A 20,890-nucleotide genomic window follows, 5' to 3' on the forward strand; every position below is an offset into this window, starting at 1 on the left:
AGGCTGCAGGTCCTGGGTTCTCCCAGCATGTGGCCCTGGCTGTCAGAAAACTCCCCAGCTCCCTTTAACAAGCCACTCTCCTCATCCCACCCCCTGCGGGCACTGCCTAGGACAAACTGCAGGGGGCCAGCTCTTGCCTAGGGAGGGGGAGTTTGAGCTCTTTACATTAGCTTTGTAGTGAAGCGAGCTCCTAACCAGCAAGACCACTAATAACAGCAAGAGCCACGAGGTTACTTGAGCAAAACAAATACTTTAAAAGAGGCAGGGTGGAGAGTAAAGAGGAACCTGAATTACAGCGGGTAGCATGTAAGCGGGAAAGTAGAAGTGCTAAGATGGCTTGTGAAGAGCAAATAACTGAAGGTATATAGACAAACACTAAGAAACACTTTAAGGCATCAGAAGCCTGTGAAAGAATGAGTGGATTCAAGAGAGCAATTAAAGACGACAAGGACATTGCTGAGAAGCTAATATTTGTGTGTGCACACATCTCCTGCCGTTACCACAGAGGCTGTTGGAGAGAGATCTGTCCCAGACTGGTTTTCTTCTCGTAATAGAGGTGCCACTGGGGCTTGAGATTGCAGCAGAGGCGGTCCTGGACCAAGCTGATAATTTATGAAAAGTAATCCCCCCCCAGTTCTTCAAACTGGATTTCATCCTGCTCTTGCATCTAGAACCTTCCATTTTTTCTTTCTAAAATTCAGAAGTCCTACCTTGGACAAGTCCCCATCTGCGTGTGAATTAAAGCATGAGAGTATCAAACCCTGAACACAAGTTTGTAATATTGTTTGCAGTAACTAGCATCCCCAGCGTCCAGGCCGCCACGACCAGCAGCTGCGGGATGGCTGTTGGGTTCTCAGGGCCTCGCTGCAGGGTCTGTCCTCACAGCAATTGCTGCTGCATACTCCAGCCTAGTGAAGGGGAAGAAAATCTTTGTGCAGAATCAGGCTTATATATTCTGTTGTGCCCTCATTACAGGTCAGCTTTATAAAGCAACACACAAGAACACAAGGGCATAACTGTCTTTCCTAAGTGAGGGTAGCTGCTAAGTCTGGGGGTAGCTGCATGCTAATGACTACATAGGGATGATACTCAAGATCTCATGTTCACTCCCCAGATAGACTTGCAAAGATCCACACCCACAGTAGACACCTCTCACCACAAAACTCAGCTTGTTACATTTCCTGACACCCTCTCTATTTACAACCTATGCAGTTGGCTGCTTTTTAAAGACAAGTGCGTGTTGCAAACTCACGTTTTGTTATCCATTTCCTTCTTTGCAAACAAAGATTCAGGCGGAGAGAAATTCAGTCATAGTTTTTCCTGCAGGTCTAGCTACTTAGATGCTCTGCTCACACAGGCAGGCTGATCATGTGGGCTGGACCATGCTGCTGTGTGGATGAGGGAAGCCTATGAAAGGTGGGGTGTAAAACGGCACTCTCACTGAAGATGCTCAGACCAAACTTGGGTCAGGATGCAATGCTACAACAGTCCAGCAGGGGGAGCCACCCCAGGAGTAATGGGCAGGCTGCCAGTGGATGTCCCCATATAGGCAAGAGAGCACTTGCAGAGACCTGTGAGAAAGCAGGAGGATGCCCAGGTTATCGCCTTGCCAAGTTCCAACAGGGAGGTGTCTCTTTCTCACCAAGATCTACCCGAGCTCTGATCTCTAGGGCAGGAGCCTTTTATTTAACGCTGCAGGCCTCACTCATACACCTGCCAACCAATCAAGGCCTTTGAGCTCCATTTGCACCATACAGAACAAACGGGTGGTCAGACTCACTCACCTCGAGGGTGCCCTTTTTGTATGTCTAGGACTTTTCCATCTTCTCCTCCTCCACAGAGGGGAAGAGATTGGAAGCTCCAGCTCCTGAATTGGGCTGTTGGGGACACACACTGATCACCAGTGACTTATTGGGGGACTAAATAGGGAACCCTGGAGACAAGAGTATTTCCCCAACCTGCCTAGGGTGGAGAAACTTTAAGATTCAGGTCCCAGGAGTCCAGAACCTCTCAAGTTTGCCCTCTGCAATCCGTTCTCTCCTGGTGGAGCCTGACAGAAAAACAAGAGATTAGTGGCCAAGGGCACAGAGGGCTGCCGTGTATCCCCTCCGGGAACCAAGGCTCAGGAGAAAAGGCTAGTGGCCTGCCAAGCAGCAGTCATCAGGCTTGGCTTCTCTGGCCCTTCAACAAATCTTCCCCAGAACTTCTGAGCTACATGCAGGCTGCAAGGGGGGTATCGCTCAGTGAGAATTCACCTCTGGCAGGCAGCCCTATCAAGAGCCGGGGTAGGGGGATCGGAATGACATGAGCCCAGGATGGGCTTCCTTTCTGGGACAGTAGAGCTGGGCAATCTGCAGCAGAGGCTCACACTGCAAATCCAAGACAATATCATCATCATGTTCAGCCTCACCACGAGCAGACGCCTGGCATGTAATCAAGTCTCCATTCTGTCCTCGTCCAAAACTTGAAATCAAACTCTTACCTTCTCGACATTAAAGACTGCGACAGATGCCCGTGTTGTGTAAACAGGCAGTGAGGTTATGCAACCTAGGCAGAAACAGGCACTCAAATACTGCACTGATGGGGGCCTTGTAAGGATGTAAAGTAGTCAGATGAACAGTAGCATCTTTATACAGGAGGATCCTTGAACAATGCCCCCAAGCTATTGGACTCAAAGCAAGAACAAGCATCTCTTGTTCACCTCTCAGTAGGAGGGCTCAGGGAAGAGAAGAGTGAAGCAACAGCTCATATCGAATCTGCTCTTCAGCAGACTTAGGGTGACCAGATAGCAAGTGTGAAAAAGCAGGACAAGGTGTGGAGGGGTAATAGGATCCTATATAAAACAAAGCCCTGAATATCGGGACTGTCCCTATAAAATCGGGACATCTGGTCACCCTAAACAGACTACACGCTGCACATCAGTCATACAGCAGCAGCGTTGATGAATTAATCTAGAATGAGAATACGGTATCTGCACCATCCGAGTCTAAAATGGGGTAAATGCACACAAGGCAGACTTTGAATAATGCTTGGACAATACAAAGCCAACTCTCTCCTCCATGCAAGTTCTGCTGGTTGGATGTGAAGATACTAGGGTGGGGTTGCAGTCGTGGAGGTGATGTTTTATAAAAATACTCCTGGAAGACCAATAAACTGCTTCTACTACACAGCCACTTCCTAGGGGAATCCAAAGAGATTGGGTTTCATTTGGGACACTTTCCAGAAAGCAGCTGAGGAGAGAGGTGCTTCAGCTGCCTTGTGAACATGTACTTCCAACAGATTCTCTACCACCCAACTGGGAAAAGTCTCCAGGTGTGTCAAAGACGGGACCGCTTACAGCTGAGGGTGAGAAGTTTTAAAGCACCCCTTAGTGAAACCACTCTGATTACCAGACAATGCCAGGATTAACTGCCTCGAGTACCATGTCACTAATCCAGCATGCCAGGGACATCACAGAGTGCAAAGGCAAACGCAGTGGTTTACTAGCAGCTGTTTTGCTTGACCTAGATACAGAATTCTGGTTTTGTCTGGGAAGGAACAAGAGATTCTTTAAAACCTTTGAAAGCATTGCAGCTTTAGGCACCAGAGGCAAATGCTTCCTCAGATTTTCAACCTTCAGTAAGATGTGGCAGCTCTTACAGAGACAAGCAAGAAAGTGCCTAGAGACACAGAAGGGCTACCCTGAAGTCACAACTCTTTGCTGGCCTGTCACCAACAGCTGGCGAAGGAAGCTGCACATGCTGCAGTGCTCCTGGTTTGGCCGCACCAACACGCTTGGCAGCATCACTGAGTCAAGACAGCACTCACCAGATGGTCTGGCTCCCTGGAAAGTCCTCCAACAGCCCAGCTTTAGACATGCCTGTGGGGCAGTGTCCCAGGACAGGCAAATCGGAGGATTTTAACAAAATATTTTTTTTGTGCAACAGCCTCAAAACTCAAAGAATGGGAGATGGACAAATGACTCCGCTGAACTGAAGCCTGTGGGCTGCACTTCCACACATGCATCTTTGTTGGATTTATTTATTTTTTTAAAGCTGCAGTCGCAAAGGAATGTTTCAGGGGAAGTTCTGGGTTCTACAGGAGGTCGGACAAGGTTCTAAGGCCAGAAGGGATCATTGTGATCTATGACCCTTGCTTGCTAGCATCCCTAAGTTCAGAGTCCAAAAGGGATGACTTCAAAGGGAGGCTCAACGGCACTGTTGAAAATGAATCAGACAGGCTATCCAGTGAGTTAGAGCACCTTCTGACATTGCCACTATTTGCATCTCTCGGGTCCCCCTATTCATTATTAGTGGACTTGCAGTCTGTATTCAGTGTGCCTTAGCATATGGCTTTGGATACCCAATGGCAGCTGGTTGAGCTTTTCTGGTAGTTCTGTGTATTTCCACAACACAATTACCTCATGGGGCTTCCTCACCCTACAGGAAGAGACACAGGAAAAACTATTAAACTGTTCCAGAAAATACTGAGTACAAAGTGCAATGTTACCATTTAAGCTAAAAACATTCAACGTTCATGTCAGGGTGGCTGGGTGTTTAGTGGCCCTAAACTCCATGACTGGGTATGTGACAGACCTCAATCTCGAAGCACTGGATGTAGGCAAAGGGAGTGCTGAAGACAGCTCTAAATCAAAAAAGAATCCGACTAAAGAGATCTGTTAATTTGTTAAGCAACCAAAAAGGATTGATTTGTTATTGAACAGCCCTGCTGCTAACACAACAGAGGGAGAGATTTTTTTTTGACATTTCCACTGGCTGGTAAATTGTATTACCCCATTTCCCAGATTGACTCAAGGGATGGGGGCAGGAGTGGGGATGTCAACCCCTTCCCCCAGCAGCTTTAGTGGAACTGAAATTTACATGGCTGATAACTTCCTTATTTGTTCTGATCTATAGCAGCTGGAATGACCTCCCAACTCCAGGGGAAGAGGTGCTTAATTATTGGCTCGTGGCCACCACAAAATGTTGCAACTGCTACAAAATAAAGAGTTTATAACCTCTGAACAGGAATTGCTTACAAATTAGTATCTGGAATCCAGAGGTGATACCCTAGCAGATAAATTTAAGGGTAAGTCAAACATTGGTCATTTGTGAGTGTGCTAAACAGAGATCAAACTTTCAGGCGTACTATCTTCTCTCACCACCTCTAATTCTGTTTTTATTAACAGGAGCGATTCCATCAGATGCATCTCCCTCCTTTCCCTCAAGAGAGTGTGTGTCAAGATTTCATTGTGTATGATCAAGAAGGAAGAAAAATCTGTACACAATGATTAGCCCTGATATTTTAATGGAAATACTGCACTACAGTCAAGTTTACAACATTTGTATAGAAATCATCACATGGATAGGTGGCCAAGGATCACATTACAGAATACAAAAAGCAATTTAAAGTAAAAAGAAATCTTTGCTATTGTACAGGCTGGGATCAGAGCTTGGAGCTCAGAAGTCAGACATCAGGAGGGATGAAAGCTGTAGGTGAAAACCCTGCTGCAGGAGAAGATCTCCTTGTGTTTTATTGGGTTTTTTTCCTGGGTACCTTGAACAGCAGGAATCCCGCCATGTTAACCCCATTCCGCTCAAATAACATGCAGGCACAGACTCTTGGACAAAAACACCCACAAAGCAGCAGCAGCTGTTACTTCCAAGCTGGTAAAGTCTAAATCATCCAGACTTCCACTTTCAGATCAGCTTTAACATACATTGAAAAGAAACACCTGAGGGTGCGGTGAGGCGCAGGGGAGTGTGTGTAAAACCTTTGAAATGGAAGAGGACACAATAAAACCCCCTTCCTGTCTGAACACAGCAAAAGGAGGAGAAACGGGACAGGTAACTTATTGCTGGCAAACTCTGAAAACTCCCCAGTGGGCTCTTTACTCTCTTTTCCTTTCTCCATAGGAGGCTCCCATTCTTCACCATGGCTGGAACTACTCTCTGTACATTGGCTGCCAATGACTAGTGACCCTTATAGGCCATGCACTTTCACCACTCTGCTCTCCCAGGCTGCACAAAGGCTGGAGCAATTGCCCTCCCCCTGACCCTCTCTCCCCAGCTTCTCCAGCTCTCTGCCAGGGAAGGTAAGAACTCAGTTCTGAGGGGACAACCAGCTGTCTTGAAATCCCTGGGACAGATTTAAGAAGGGGACTTTGAAAAGCAGCAAAGCTGCATTCACAGCTCTCCAGCTGGGACGACGGAAGCTGTTCGGGCACAACTGGCAGCATTGTTTTGTGCAAGGAAAAGATGCCTCCTTTGAGGAGGAGAGACAGTGCAGTTGGGTCTGTTGTGGCTTACGAAGTCCAGGCCAACTTGTCCGAAAACCAAAATCTTCCAATGCTTAAATATCTGCCAGCACTAAACTTCTATGCTTAAAAAAATATATATCCCATTTGTGGATTTCACTCGTGAAATGCGTCACACAGCCTACCAGCCTTGCCTTTCTCTCTCTCACACACCGACCGACACACACACACACACACAGACACAAAGCAGCTCTAATCAAATACTGGTTTGGTACTTAGGATGTTTTCTCCAATACTGAGAGGGAAAATACATAAGCACAATCAACCCCAGCTAGGTAGCTCAGCAACACTTCCCAAAAGCGAAGGTTCTCTGAGCTGGAAGACCAGGTGGATAAAAATTACCCACCAAAAAAAAAAATTTAAAAGTTAAAAATTATATAATATATATTTATATATCATAACAGGCTGCTTAGAACATGATCATGTTCACCACAAAACACACACATTGCCTCTGCCTTCTCCCCTCAGATTGTGAAGCCAATAATAAAATGGTCAAATGTCCCCTCTCCCCACTGCAAACTGCATGCTGCATGGTGCCTTTCAGAGCAGGAACAGGGCCGTGGGTGAGCGAGTGTCTTCCTCAATAAGAACCAAGATGTACTTTTATTTACAAAAGAAAGGAGAGAAAAGTTTCCACACAAAAGCACTACAATGATAACTCCCTTTGGTAAAAAGTGTAATAAATGTCTCCATAGGTCTGTTTGTAGGTACTAACTCTCAAGCCACCTGGTACTATGGTACACAAGAAGCTGGTACAGTTATGCTAGCACATCAAGCATACTTCCTTTAATAAAAAAACAAAAAAAAATTGACAATATGTACATTTATTTACAAAAAAGGAAGGGGAACATGTTAAAATTGTGTTGTTTCTGCTGTGTGTGCGTATGTGTGTGAAAAGCTGGTGCATGGCACTAGGAGAGACTAGTAAACAAGCAGGTACAAAACAGTCCCACTGGCACTAGAAAGGACAGACCAATCTGAACTGGTTGAAACAGGAGTCCAGCAGGGTGAAGGAGGGAAGTCGAGGGTCAGATCCAGGAGATGGTGTTCTCGACACCCGGACTGCAGAGCTGGGTGACCCCATGTGAAGATCCTGGCAAACCTACAGCAGCCTAACAGAGGAGAATCCAGTTGTGATAGGCACCTCTGGGTTTCACGACATATCTGAGCATGTAACTTTAAATGCATCACTCCGGTGAGGATGTATGCAACATCCAGTTCTCGTCCCTTGTAGCTCAGGCCATCGAGGAGTTAGTCTCAAACCTGCTGGTGCGTATGAGCTAGCTGCATTTCTCTAGGATCACTCAGTTCTGAAAAGGGTCCTTCCCTCCACAGTGCACGCTGAAGTCAGAGGCCTGTTGGCAACAGTTCCAGCGTAGGTTTGTAGAGATCCGTATTCCTAAACCGAATCCCGCTGGTCACAGGCTGTACCAGCTGCACACTAGTCAACTGGCCATGTTACGGAGATACACAGTGAGGGGAGAAAGGCATCTTCCTCATTTCCTTGATACGCACACACACATACACCCCACGTGATCTTCCCTCACTCAGGGACTTTACGGTGTCTTGAATATTGTGCCGTATTTGACACGGTACTTGTTAATGCTCACAAAGTGCAGGGTCTCTGTATCACAGGTGGTGGTACAGGGCACCAAACCCTCCAACCCTTCTCCCATTAGCCACTTGTTTGTCTCAGCTGCCATTTCACGGGTCACATGCTCCTTGGTCCATTTGTCCACCCAGGCTTGGAACCGCTGGTGCAGCCGCTTGCTCACTCTTTCATGGGACTACAGAAACGGGAGAAACAAAAAAAATAAATAAATAAAATAAAAGGCTACAGCCCCCAACATTCAAGATGACGAAACACTTAAAAAGAGAAAACACACCCACTTCCCTAGGCCGACAGATTTAGCTCTACTGGGGAACAGGCAATATAAACACTGGCCCTCGCTGACTAATCAAGGGAAAGTGTCAGTAAATTGGAGGCAGTGTATGAACAAGCAGACGCAGACACTCTTATTGCCCAACTGGAAATCCTCAAAAGCCTAGTGTCAATGAAAATTAAGTCTGTGAAATCAAGTGCTCAGAAATCATAAAATTCAAAAGTCATCAAATGTTTGTTGAACTCTGAACTATAATGTTAACTCTGCCACAGTGTATATCCTGTATATTTTATGGAATGGATTCAACACTGTGTTCATGATCAAAACAGAGACACATAAAAAATACATGTGCACCAGAGCAGAATTAAATCCTCAAAAGAAGTAACGTCCAGAAGTTCCTGACTTGACTGCTTGATTATAACCCTAACGCTGCAATAACGCTAAGCTTCTCATATCACTTCCCCCATTAATGGCAGTGTCAGGTGATGCAAGACTGTGTTCAGTCTTCAAGGCAGGTGTTTATAAAAAAACAATACAGAAACATTTTCACGTGTGTGCAAGAATTCCAGCTGGAAGAGAAGAGGGGGGTGCTGAGACAGATATATTTGTTCCCAACTTCTCACAGCGCATGCACACGGCACCCCCACTAAAATAAAGTTATTTTTACACTGAAACAGAGCCTAAGAAATTTCAAGCCAAAAAGGAATCTGAGTAAAGTTATGAGTAATTTAATAAAGGGTTAGTTGAAGTTTAACACTGACTTAATTACTGTGGTCAGTCCCAGTAGCTACTATACATATTCCCATAGCTGTGCTATTCTGCTAGAACCAGAACGTCCGAGTCCTGGGAAAATATGCATTGTGACGTTTCCAAGGCGGACGGATTTAAATCCACTTTTCCATTTGTATTTCAGCTATTTTCTAAAGAAAGATGCACTCTGGTTGATATAACCATTAAAACACCTTGACTTACAACTAAACAGACGCTTTACAGTAGATTTGGTACATCTGTTTGCTACCTAGAAGTGTACACCATAACTCTAAATTTAAGCAATTTATATAGCTTAACATTTTCATATTCTTATTAACTGAACACTTTTAGTATGTTAGAAAATGGTGAATCATATATTACTTATTTACTAGATAATTAACTTTTTGCTCATGTTATGTGTCAATCTGCATTAGAATGGTAACTGGAATGTAAACAAACAAATAAACCAGTATATAAAATGTATTTGTATTAGACAAGACAACCTTAAATGTTTTAGGCACAAACTTTTCTTATCAAAAGATGTTTCACGTGACAATTAAATTTATTAAACAGAGGGATTAACTGTAGTCAGTGAATTAAACTGATTATTTCAGGTTGGTCTGGGAAAATTTTCAAATATGCCTAACTGAAAGTAACGGGGGCTTAAATTTCTAGTCTCACCTATGTCTCTTGAAAAGAAGACAGACAATCTCCTAAATTACCTAGGCTCACTAACTGTGCTATATTTTTGAAGCTTGACCTCAAAAGTTAGATGCTTTCCCTGGCTCTTTCTTTATATTAGAAAAGAAGCCTTTAATTCAAAGGCTTTATTTTTATTTTTATTTTTTTTTTAAATAGTGGGTTCTGGATTCAGCATATTTATTTGTTATTTAAATGTCTTATTATAATCTTCTAAGTTTAGGCCTCAACATATATTGTATTAAAATTCTGATTTCATTTTAAAACAGGCTCATTTTTAAGAAGAAAAACTTGTAAGTAACAAACATTTTTTAAAAGGATTATATTTAATTAAAAAAAACCAAACAAACAAACAAACCAGCCTTCCAATTTTTATCCATCCTGGACCTTTCTGTATTATGACATCACTGCAGCTATCCTTGTCACAAACCCAGCACTTTCAAGCAGCTGGTATATTCATTTGCAGTGCTCCGCTGCCTGGGAGCAACCCTAGACTCCCACTCTCAGTGACTGCAGGGACAAGGCACAGCTCCTTGATGAGATGAGCTTGGAGGGCTATGTCAGTTTTTCAGCATTTTAGTTCTTTGCTATCCCCCTTTTTAGGCCCACCCTAACAAGGGGGATAGCAACCAATGTGAGGTCCCCCTAGGCAAGAAACCTATGAGTAAAAGGATGCTAACAGCTGCCTACTCTAAACAGGAGAGTTTGGGAAATGGAGGGGTAGGAAAGGAAGGGTTACATCTCAGGAACATTCAGAGGAAGTTTACAGCGTCCAGTGGACTAAACCATGTTGTGTCCAGTCCTCAAAGCAATATAAAGACGACTAAACGTTATAGGAGAACAACCCCAGCCCGGAAACTTTATCTGACTCTCCCCAGATGCCCTTTGGGAGCAAGAGGTTCAGGGAAACACCAGCTGCTCATCCCATTCCTTTCACTCAACTCCTACCTGCTGAGCACGCAGCAGAGCGGTCCTCCTGTACATGTAATCTTCCGATTTGATCACGTACACCATCTTATAGGAGTTCAGTTTGAATTTACACTCCAGCTTGTCCAAGCTCTCCACATTCTCCATGGACTTCTTACTGTTTCCCTCCTTCCCTTCCTTCTCCTGCTGCTCCCGACCACGCTGACACTTACGGATCCGCCTCAAGTTCCTGTAAACCAGAGAATCCCTGCTGGGATTAGTGCTCATCCTCTGTCCACTAGGCTGGACACATTGGTGGCTGCAGGCCAGCCCTTCGGAACCCAAAGTATTGCTCAGAGCGGAATGGTCACAAATTAAAGTCGTTTAGGCTCATGTGCCTACCAAAAAGCCAACCCACTGATCTCAGCTGTTTACAGAGAGTGAGGGCCTTTCAAAGCTATTTTGCAACCAACTCCCTGCTAATGAAAAGCACTGACTCAGCACTTGCTGCACTCAGCTAGAGGGCTATTGTAAGCCAAGGCAGGATTGCCAAAAAAAAAAAAAAAAAAGGGGGGGGGGGGGCTGGTGACTCCCCAAACCTCTGACCTCCCTGCTGCCTGTGGACTATGCCCTCTCTCAGTCACTGGAGAGCAGGAGCCCAGGGTGGGCTCTTGGAATAAACAGCAGCACAGTGTCTTTATATGCTACTCCCAGGTTAATGTCTTCTAAAGTGGCAGAGTACTAAAAACAAACAAGAGACTGCAATAGCCATCACTGTGATCTAGTAAGATTTTCTCCCCCTGCTGACATGGGTACTTGTGGTCTGTGTGTTACTTTTCACAGCCACAGCTTGTTCACTCACCTTGGTAGGAAGACCGGCTTTTGGGCCAGGTGTTCCCGAAGTTCAGGAGAAGTAGAATCAGAGTTGACATACCGCTCTACGTAGTCTGACCAACGCTGAAATTGGGCACAGAACACAAGGAGTTAACCAACATCTGCCAAATCAAACAACTCAAACCCAACTCTGAAGGGGTTAGGTTGGAAGTGGATGAAAGAAAAGCAATCTTTGGAGACTCCATATATTTCACACAGGTCCCACTCACTCTCCCCCCATGGACGGACATGCACCTGTACTGTCTGGTTTTTTAAATTGTTAATGAAAGAGATGCCAACGAGGACTGTTCAACCCAATTCACTGAGTGCACTGTGTCACATAATGAATGTGTCCTGTAGAACTAGAAGCAGGTCATAAACTATAGCATCTGAAACACTGACAGCTCTGCCATCTTTAACCAGTATACCCCTGTTTAAACTTTACAAGCTTAATAGCTGCAGCTGAACTCCGAGGACAATCTGCTCTTACCTCTGCCTCCACAGGGTCATCTGAGTTCTCCTCTTCGGTGTCCAGCAGCTCGATGGTTAATTGGACCTGGCCTCTGCTCTGAATGAACATCAGCTACAAAACAGAATGTGGAAGGGGACTTCGTAACAAATTATTCAGAAAAATGAATTCCTTTCCACCAGGGAAAAGAACACGGAAGGAGTTTTGACAATGAGTGGGAAGTTCTAAATCACTAAGGAGCTAATCTAACAGAGGGTAGAAGGAATAAGGTTAAAGAAATTATTCTACGTATATCGGCAGAAGAGAATTCCTGGACAGAGAACCATAATATGCTTAAAGAGAGTTGGAAGAGAAAAGCATGAACTGCTGTAGTGAACAGTTGGTATTTTATTAACAATCAGACAAAATCTCTGTTAACCACAAAGTTTACTCAAAATTGGGATGTTTCTAAAGGCAAAGCAAGAAGCTGGACCCCTTTTAGCAGCATGCTGTTTTCTGATCAATTTGTGCAGTTTCAGTTCTTTGCTTCCCTGTTTATTTTGAGACTCTCAGTGGGAACACAGAGACATCCTATAAATATCAAAGCCATTATCAATGAATTTCACTAGTTAAAGATGGGCCCGGCCACTTCTGATTTCACAGTGACGAGAAGTATAGATTTGATTTTAACTGTGAGTCAAGTTTATTTAACGCATAGGTAGCAAATATTAGTAAGAGACCATTACAGTCTACAATGGATGAGATGGAAAAAAGGTGGACAGCTCCAGTGACCCACACCAGAGGAGGGAGAGAGAGATTAAAAACCTAGTGACAGCAATCAATCAATACAGTATTACTCTGGTTTTGGGATACTGAGAAATACAGGGAAATCCTAGCTTTACTTCAGGATATGAATTTTCCATCTTCCTTGCAAATGCCCCATTTCCGAGGAACTCTTTATAGAAATATTTATCTGTTTTTTCTGTACATTCTACAGTTCCTGTCTGGGTTTATGCAAGCCCCGCCAAGGGCTATATTAAAACTGACAGTCACAGAGCAGGTACCCAGCAGCTCCAGGCTAGAATGCACAATCAGATCTACCTGTCAAGCTCTATGAGAGCTGTGGAGCACACAGGTGTCCAGAGGTCCTTGGGATATTTGGATAGTTACGTAAAATGAAAAGCTGAGCCCATTCTCCTTTCTCAGCGAGCCTTCATACTTCCCCTCCTCTCTCAGCAAGCTCATCCAGAGTACTCCTCCAAGTGTCAGCAGTATGGTTTTTACCTTGAAACAGTTCTCGTCCGACATGAGCTGCTCGGCTTTGCGCTGGTACGTGGCCTCCACAAGGGTCCGAGAAGATTGTGAAGACAGCAGGCCTCCGGTAGCTCCATTGTTATTCTCTGACAGGTAAAGGTCTGTCACCTGCACACAGATCTCATCGCTCACTATGTGCTGAAGCTGGGAGCAGGAAGGACACGGAGAAGAGGAGTTAGTGAAGAGGGTTTTAAATGCCTCTGGACTTGGTGCACTGTATACTGCAGTAGCTCCCTTTCCCCAACCCAAGACAGTCAGAGGGCTTTGCACTAGTGTGCAGAATGGACAACCTGCCTTCTGCAGTCAGGCAGTAGACAAAACAGAACGCTAAGAAAATCTCCAAAATAAACTTCTCCATGTGGCATCAAGCAGAGTTTGACATTAATCAAAACAAGCAAGGCTGAGCCTTCACCATCTGCCTGCACGTCTATACTCAAGAGTTTCTGAGCCCTTTATTACAGAGATGTCCTTCTCGAGATACGGTGATCACAACACAGAATTCCAGCTAGCTGGGGGATTTGTTAGTTTTATGCAAACACTTATGTCGAAAACTATAATTGATAAGAGGGAAACCATTTTATCTCCCCTGCATACATATACGCTGTGGCAGAATTGGTCAGATTTCCAGTTCTTCTCCACTATGCAAGTCTCATAATCAGCTAAAGAATATGTCCATCAATGCAGATTAGAAATGAACATACCCTTAAAAATTCCTGCTTCAAACCTTTGTCTGGTCAAACCGCAGCAAAAAAAATTCTAGCCATCTAAGTATTAAAACTAAAAAAACAATTATTTAGGTTACGAACATAGTAGCCTCTTCTATTGTGAATTACAACTACATCCATTGGAAAACATCATGTCCTTTAAAATAAATAATGATGCTGGCAAAGTACAGTTACACATACAAAGTAACTACAGATAAATAACCTTTAAGTAAGCATTATGAAGGAAATGTCTGACAGCTGGCAAAGATTTAGACCATCGAGGTACGTGGGAAGGGCTTGTTAGGCAGTTCTCTTGCCATGAAATCGACACCAAATTCAAAGGTTGATTGGTTGGTTGTTTGTGGAGGGGAAATTAAAAATAATTAAATCAAACTCTAATCCTTAATTATTTCCCCAAATTTAAATAAAGAGCCGGTTGGCTGCCAATTTCCTGTCAAAACTGAAATTAAGAACTTATTTTTAGCCCTACCTTTATACTCTAATTTGTGCTTAACAATTCTCCAAAGAAATGGGATCATCAAGGTAGCCAGCATGTGAGGGCTCACACTTGGGCTTACAGAGTTAAAGTGACAACTAGCAGCTGAAATCAACAAATATACCAGGTTCAAGAGCCAGCCAGTGTGTGTGCAATCCAGAAGGAAATTGTTATTCAAAAGAAATACAGAACCTTTACCAAGAGTCCTTACAGTTGTGGTTCTTGTGTTTACAAATGCTTCAGGTTTTCTTATAGCAAGAGAACACTTCAAATGTGGTCCCATCTGATACGAGGCACCTTTTGAATAGCTGAGGACAGTCTGCACTTGGTAAGGCAACTCCTACCTTTTCATGTGTTGTATATTTATACCTGCTTACTGTATTTTCTACTCCATGCATCTGATGAAGTGGGTTATAGCCCACGAAAGTTTATGCCCAAATAAATTTGTTAGTCTCTAAGGTGCCACAAGGACTCCTCGTTTTTACTGATACAGACTAACAGGGTTACCACTCTGAAACCTGCCTTAAGAATGAGGCTTGAACCTACCTGAGGAGTGTATTACAGTCACACACTAGGTGGACCACTTATTACAACACAGTGGTAGCAGCACTATCTTTCTGAATGAGGAGCTTTACTATAATCCCCCTGATTATTGGATCACTTGATGATTACCTGGTTGTGTTCATTCCCTCTGAAGCACCTGGCATTGGCCACTGTCAGAAGACAGGATACTGGGATAGATGGACCTTTGGTCTGACCCAGTATGGCCGCTCTTATGTTCTTATGATTTCAGGCACATACTACAGTCTGAAAAAAGTCCTCTGGGCTCATGTTATTCCTGCCCTCAAGACAGACGTGTATTTTAAACAAAACTCTATCTATTTGAATAGTCAATCTTTTTGCTTTCTATAGAAGGTTTACAAATCTTCAAAAACTGGCATTTTAAATATTGTTAAGCACACTTAATCTAGCAACTTCTTTGTTAAAGCAACATTACTTGGGGAACTGTTGTTATGCCAGATACACGTACCTTTGAAGAAGCTGAAGAGGGGAGACAAAGTACCACAAGGTAGCTGGGTAACCTAAATATCCGTACACACCTTGTTGAACCTCATCACTTAAATACACTAACACTTATCCTGCCCCATCTCCAGAAATATGTTAGAGACACAGGAGGAAACCCCTGCTGTTCTCTCCTCCACTCTGAAATACATCACACAAATACATTTCAATATTACCAAGCTTCCTTTAAACCTTGGGGAGTGCTCTTTTGTGGGAAAGCATCAGCTACTTCCTCTTTATCACCTGGACACCACCCTTCCCTTCCCCTGGCAGTATGCTATAAGTCACCTGTCTAACAATGCTCTGGATCAGCTTGTCCATGGTAAAGGCGATGTAGGCATGAATGGTGAACATCTCACGCAGGGAGTCCTCATACTGGGATGAATCCATGTTGCCATCTAGCAGGTTCCGCACCATGTCCAGGAAAGCTGGGTAGTAATCCTCCACATCAATATCCACTAGAGAAAGAAAAGGTGCAGCATGAACTACATTGTAACACCCCTCAAAGGCAGTTCCTACAGGCCTGCTATGAGTTCTGGGAGCAAAAGGGCCACATGTTGAAGGTCTCAGACAAATTGATGAATTACCAGAATGGTCTATAAAATGAAGGACAACATTGTAAGACTTTAAATTAGAGCTTTTCAAATTAATGCCAGGTTTGTAACCCGTCAGAGACCTCATGGAGGAAGGCAGAGGTAAAATTCTCAGAACTAAAGGAGGTTCTTGCTACTAAAACATTATGCATACTATTAAGGCGGAGACCTCACCAAAAAGACATGAATGCAGACACGTACTAAGGCTCTTATGAAATATACACATTACACATTATTAACAACTTGTATTTCAGTTGCACCCAGAGGTCACAAACTATATCTGGGACCCCTCTGTGCTTGGCACCATTCAGACACATAACCAACGAGTCCCTGCCTTGAAGAATGTAAAACAGAAGCCAAGGGGGTTGGGGGAAGCAACTAGCCCGAGGTCACATAGTAACTAAGCAGAAGATCTCGGACTAGAACCCAGGTCGTCTGTTTCTCCAATACCTATCCAGCAAGCTACATGGACAGTTACTGCCTTTCCAAGCTGAATGTGCCAATGTAGCTTCTAAAAGGTTTTGTGTGCTGTAACAGAAACACAGCAAAAATGGGAGGAAAACGAAAAAAGCAATTCAGGGTACACCCAGTTTTGAACTAACACTCATCACTGTGGTATAGGTATCAAAGGAAGATGAAAATAAAGTTTTTGAAAATACTGGTTAAGGAACAATTGTTTTCTGTTTGTTTTTAATTGTTATAGGCTCTGCATCCCTCAAGGCCAACAAAGACTGTCCACACCTCCTCCCTTGCTTTAATCCAAATTAGGTACTTTACTCTGGTTTTAGCTGGCAGGAAATAGACAGTCATAGGCAGTTTAGTACTGTAGCATTATCACCACTAAGGAAACCATCCTTGGAGAATTCTAAATACATATATTTCCTGAGACCACTCTGATTACACTAACATTACAACAGCAAATGGAAGCTCAAAGAGGCTTTTTACTGGTCTACATATGACTGCCTATACTTACTTAGGTTTGCCCATCTCTGCTTTCTTTAGTCGGTAAATCATTTGAACACCAGTTTAAAAGGACACACACTTGTTAATACCAGAGCCAAAACTGACTGCTTTGTCAATTGCCAGGGGCTGACTCCTCCATTGAGATATTTTATAACAAGCTTGAGGCCAGAGGAGATTTTTATCCAACTTGTAAATCCATGAGGTAGAAAAACAGCGCAATTCAAAATTAAGAAATTCAGCTGGCAAGGAGTGTTAAAGCAATACAAAATACCACACCTCTTACCCACAGCCCCATGAACTACGATGCTTCCAGTCCCAGGGTCAGGTCTAGAGATCTCCTCCTTGATAACATGCTGTGCTACATTTAGTGCCCACCAGCATCCTTATATTTCACATTTTGGAAACTACCAAAATGCAGGTACTGAGACAATACCTAAAGGCAGGTGAGGGGGGAGGAACACAGATTCCTCAAGACACCAGGAAACAGATCAAGTACCAGATCCACACACTGCAAATTAAAGCACCTATCACAACTGCCCCCCCCCACTAAGAGAACACTCACTGGGCTCTTTCAGTCGCAGCTGAATTGCTGGGCTGTCACTCTTGTCTCGTTTTATGCCTAGCACTTCCCGCTCCCACTCCCTTTCCCGGTTCTCCTCTTCGATTTGCCGCTCAGCCTGGGTGCAAATCCTCAACAGCCGCAAGCACAGGATCTGGTGAAGCCGCATGAAGATGTACCAGTTGTTGTTGACATAGAAGAGGTTGTACACTTCGTCCACGCCCCGTAGTTTCTGGGCCGTTGTGTTGCTGAACAGCAGCTTGGCTTTCGGAGGGCTGCCCCCAACTCCATTGTGCTTTTTCGCAGTCCCAGTGGCTTCATCCACATCCATTTCCTCCTCTTCTTCCTCCTCCACATCTGAGAGCTCGCCCCGCTGAGCAAACAGCAGGTCCGGAATGAAGTGGTACATGATCTGCTTGATTTTGTACTTGTCCTCTTTCTGAATTCCTGTCTGCCGTTTCACGTGGTGGATGATAAGAGAAGCAGCATCCTCCAGGATTTGCTTGTCCTCATAGGCTAGTGACAAGTGTGGGCCTATGGGTACTCCAGCATTATCTTCTGATGCCTGCTCTTGCCTCTGAGGGAGGAAGAGCAAATAGACAGAGCAAGGGTGAGTCTCACATATGCAACTTACCACGTCTTCAAGACCCTTGTACAAAGCACTGGCAGTGAACTGGATTTCCTCTCTCATTACAACCCCAAGCCCTATGGGGGCAGGACCAGAGTTCACACTATCCATCATAACACCACAAGTTCTGGTGTCAACGGCCTACACATATTACATACATGCACGCATGCACACACTCCAAATCTCCTTCTGTCATATCTCTTCCCTTCCTGAACCTGTGGCTCTTACCATAGCAGGATCTCTGTTGCCAAAAAGGTAAGTTCCCTCAAGTGCTAACTCAGTCACTCTGTAGCAGCAGCCACCACTAACTACCATGACCAGGCAAGCAGCGTGCATTCTCTCCTTCCCCCTGAAACTGGTGGCCGTGAATGGCCTACATTGATACAAATGCTGCATTATTAATATACCCCAGCAAACAAGGAGGGGCCAGGGTAAGGAGGAGGTGAGAGCACATGCTCAGAGCCCAGATAACTGATAAAACAACACTATCAGTGACCACCTTACCTCATCATAAATGCTCTCAATCTCATTGAGGAGGCTCTTTGACCTCAGGACCTTGGTGTCATTCTGTTTGAAGTTGATGCCCTGGTGATCCAGGGATTTCAGGTAATATTTCTCATTCTGCTCCCTCCAGACCTTGTTGAATCCTCTCTGGGCTTCTCGCCACTCTTCCTCTTTCATCTTTAGCCTTAAAAAAGCAACAAAAAACAAAACAGGAGCTAAGAGGTGCTAAGATACCACATTGATGGGTATAGGATAAAAACCTAGACCAGACAAGCTGGAGGCAGTAAGGCTTCTGCTCAGTGCCCATCGTCCACTGAAACAAAAGAAACTTTCAGCAGGAGTTCAAATGAGGTACAACGTACATAGCAAAATTCTCCAGAAATGGCCATGAATCTTTAGACTGGTTTTGCAGCTATGTTATTTTACAGAAGGTTAAATAGGCCACAAATGCAAGAGTAGACCCCACTAACTGGGCTGATGAGGGCATTCAACAGAACATAAACCAAACTTTTTTTTCCTCCTGTATAGCTCCTACAGAGTCCCAGGACTGGTTCTGGGTTCACTCAATTTCCCAGAATTCTGCTTTGTGAGGAGTTACAAACAACAAAAATCTCAGCTGTTGTAAACAGCTGGCCCAAAGAGTCCCTGGTATCTGTGACATCCCATAATTTATTTAATACATGGATTTAACCACTTGCCAGAAATTTCTGAGCTCTCAAACTTCTCTGATACTTGTTATGGTCCTGTAACTAGATATTCTTTTCACCCCATGCAACACAGGCATATACAAAACTCTGAACCCCTCAGCCATCCTATACCTAGCCTAGAAGAAAGAAGTCAATTCTGTCACTTCACAAAGAGTGCACTGTAACCAACTTGATCACATTTAAAGGAAAAACATACACAAGTTGGGAAACACACATCCTTCCACCTCTCACATCTTGACATAATGGAAAAGCCAGCTCTCTCTTCACAGGGGATTAAGAAATCACAATTTACATCTAGGCAGCCTAGATACTTTTTATGAGACATGGGAACTTTGCAGAGGTGTAACTGCTGAACATTCCAGGAGTCTAGAAGCACACAGATCCCAGAAGTACCTCTTACTTGGCAAGTCCCTTCTCAAAACTGTATCCCTCCTCTAATCTAGTTTTTATATCATGTCCATACCCTGGTGTCTAAGACCACTTCCTCACAGTCTTACCCCTCTCCTTTCATCTCTTCTTTCTGTATGTCTAGTTCTCACATTATGTTCTGCCTCAGTAGAGAACCTGCTGGAGACTGCAGGGGTCCTCAACATGATGCAACAGAAAAGCAAGTCCTTCCGGACAGGAGTTCTCTTTCTGCATTTGTACAAAGGGGCACCAATTCTGACTGGGGCATTAGGGAGCCACCATAATAAAGATCTGACAATCCACAACTACAATGCTAAAGGGAATTACTTTTATTTCTAATTATCCTTTGTTCTACATCGTTAGAGATGTATCTGGAAAGCGGAAATGTATGATGACACAGTTCCATCAAAACGCTGTTGTAGCCTCTTGCTATGTAAATCCAGAACCAGCCAGGAGGACAGAGAAGCTATAAAGAACACAAAGGTTAGTTTCCATTCATTTATGGAATATCCCCTTCAGCCAGTTTAGTAGGGGCACATTCCACACATTCTTTGAATATTCAATTTCCACTTTCTCTTTACAGCTCACCTGTCCAGCTCACTGACCATGCTCAACAAGGAACTGGGTGGAAGACAGCACTTAAACTCAGGAGTGACACGTGGTGACCACTAGAGGGGTTGGCTCTTACTCTACTCTATCACTGCTGCCCTCAAGGGTAAAAAAAGGAAGAGCTAGGGAAGTTCAGAAAGTCCTGCACTAAGGGTCTAAGACACAAGAGGAAAAAGTCCCACACAGATGGTACTCGAGAAGAATACGTCCTTTCATCAGTTTTACATTTCCTGCCTTTCATTTTCACGGAATAGCCCCTTGTTTGTATATGAAAAGGTAAAGCAGCAGCAATCATATTTTGTATACCTCTGGAAAACCCCCTCTGATTCCACCATCTCTCAAACCTAAATAGTTTCATTACCATCAATCACTTCTCACAGTCTTCCCATGTCTCATCTTTCCCTCCACCCGCTCATTTCTGAGCCCTTTATTAATGAGCTGTCCTTCTCGAGATAGGGTGACAACACCACAGAATTCCAGCTAGCTGGG

At 44.0% G+C, this 20,890-nt stretch overlaps 1 protein-coding gene across 4 annotated transcripts in view; it reads right to left on the minus strand.

The window, feature by feature from the left end:
* Nucleotides 1–5,269: 5,269 nt before the first annotated feature.
* Nucleotides 5,270–20,890, minus strand: part of SIN3A (SIN3 transcription regulator family member A) — a 60,483-nt gene continuing 44,862 nt past the window's right edge. For 3 of the 4 annotated variants that reach the window (XM_048866222.2, XM_048866221.2, XM_048866220.2), the window contains exons 14-21: nucleotides 18,678–18,861; nucleotides 17,549–18,122; nucleotides 15,719–15,888; nucleotides 13,139–13,312; nucleotides 11,897–11,989; nucleotides 11,396–11,490; nucleotides 10,576–10,801; nucleotides 5,270–8,082 (exon numbers count right to left, since the gene is read on the minus strand). In XM_048866222.2, the coding sequence (XP_048722179.1) occupies nucleotides 7,852–8,082; nucleotides 10,576–10,801; nucleotides 11,396–11,490; nucleotides 11,897–11,989; nucleotides 13,139–13,312; nucleotides 15,719–15,888; nucleotides 17,549–18,122; nucleotides 18,678–18,861 (1,747 nt within the window). In that variant the 3' untranslated portion in view covers nucleotides 5,270–7,851. The remainder of the gene's footprint in view (nucleotides 8,083–10,575; nucleotides 10,802–11,395; nucleotides 11,491–11,896; nucleotides 11,990–13,138; nucleotides 13,313–15,718; nucleotides 15,889–17,548; nucleotides 18,123–18,677; nucleotides 18,862–20,890) is intronic. The other variant, XM_048866223.2, reaches the window with a different exon arrangement.

This window comes from Caretta caretta, chromosome 10 (genome assembly GCF_965140235.1).
Source record: "Caretta caretta isolate rCarCar2 chromosome 10, rCarCar1.hap1, whole genome shotgun sequence".
Taxonomy (NCBI): Eukaryota; Metazoa; Chordata; order Testudines; family Cheloniidae; genus Caretta; species Caretta caretta.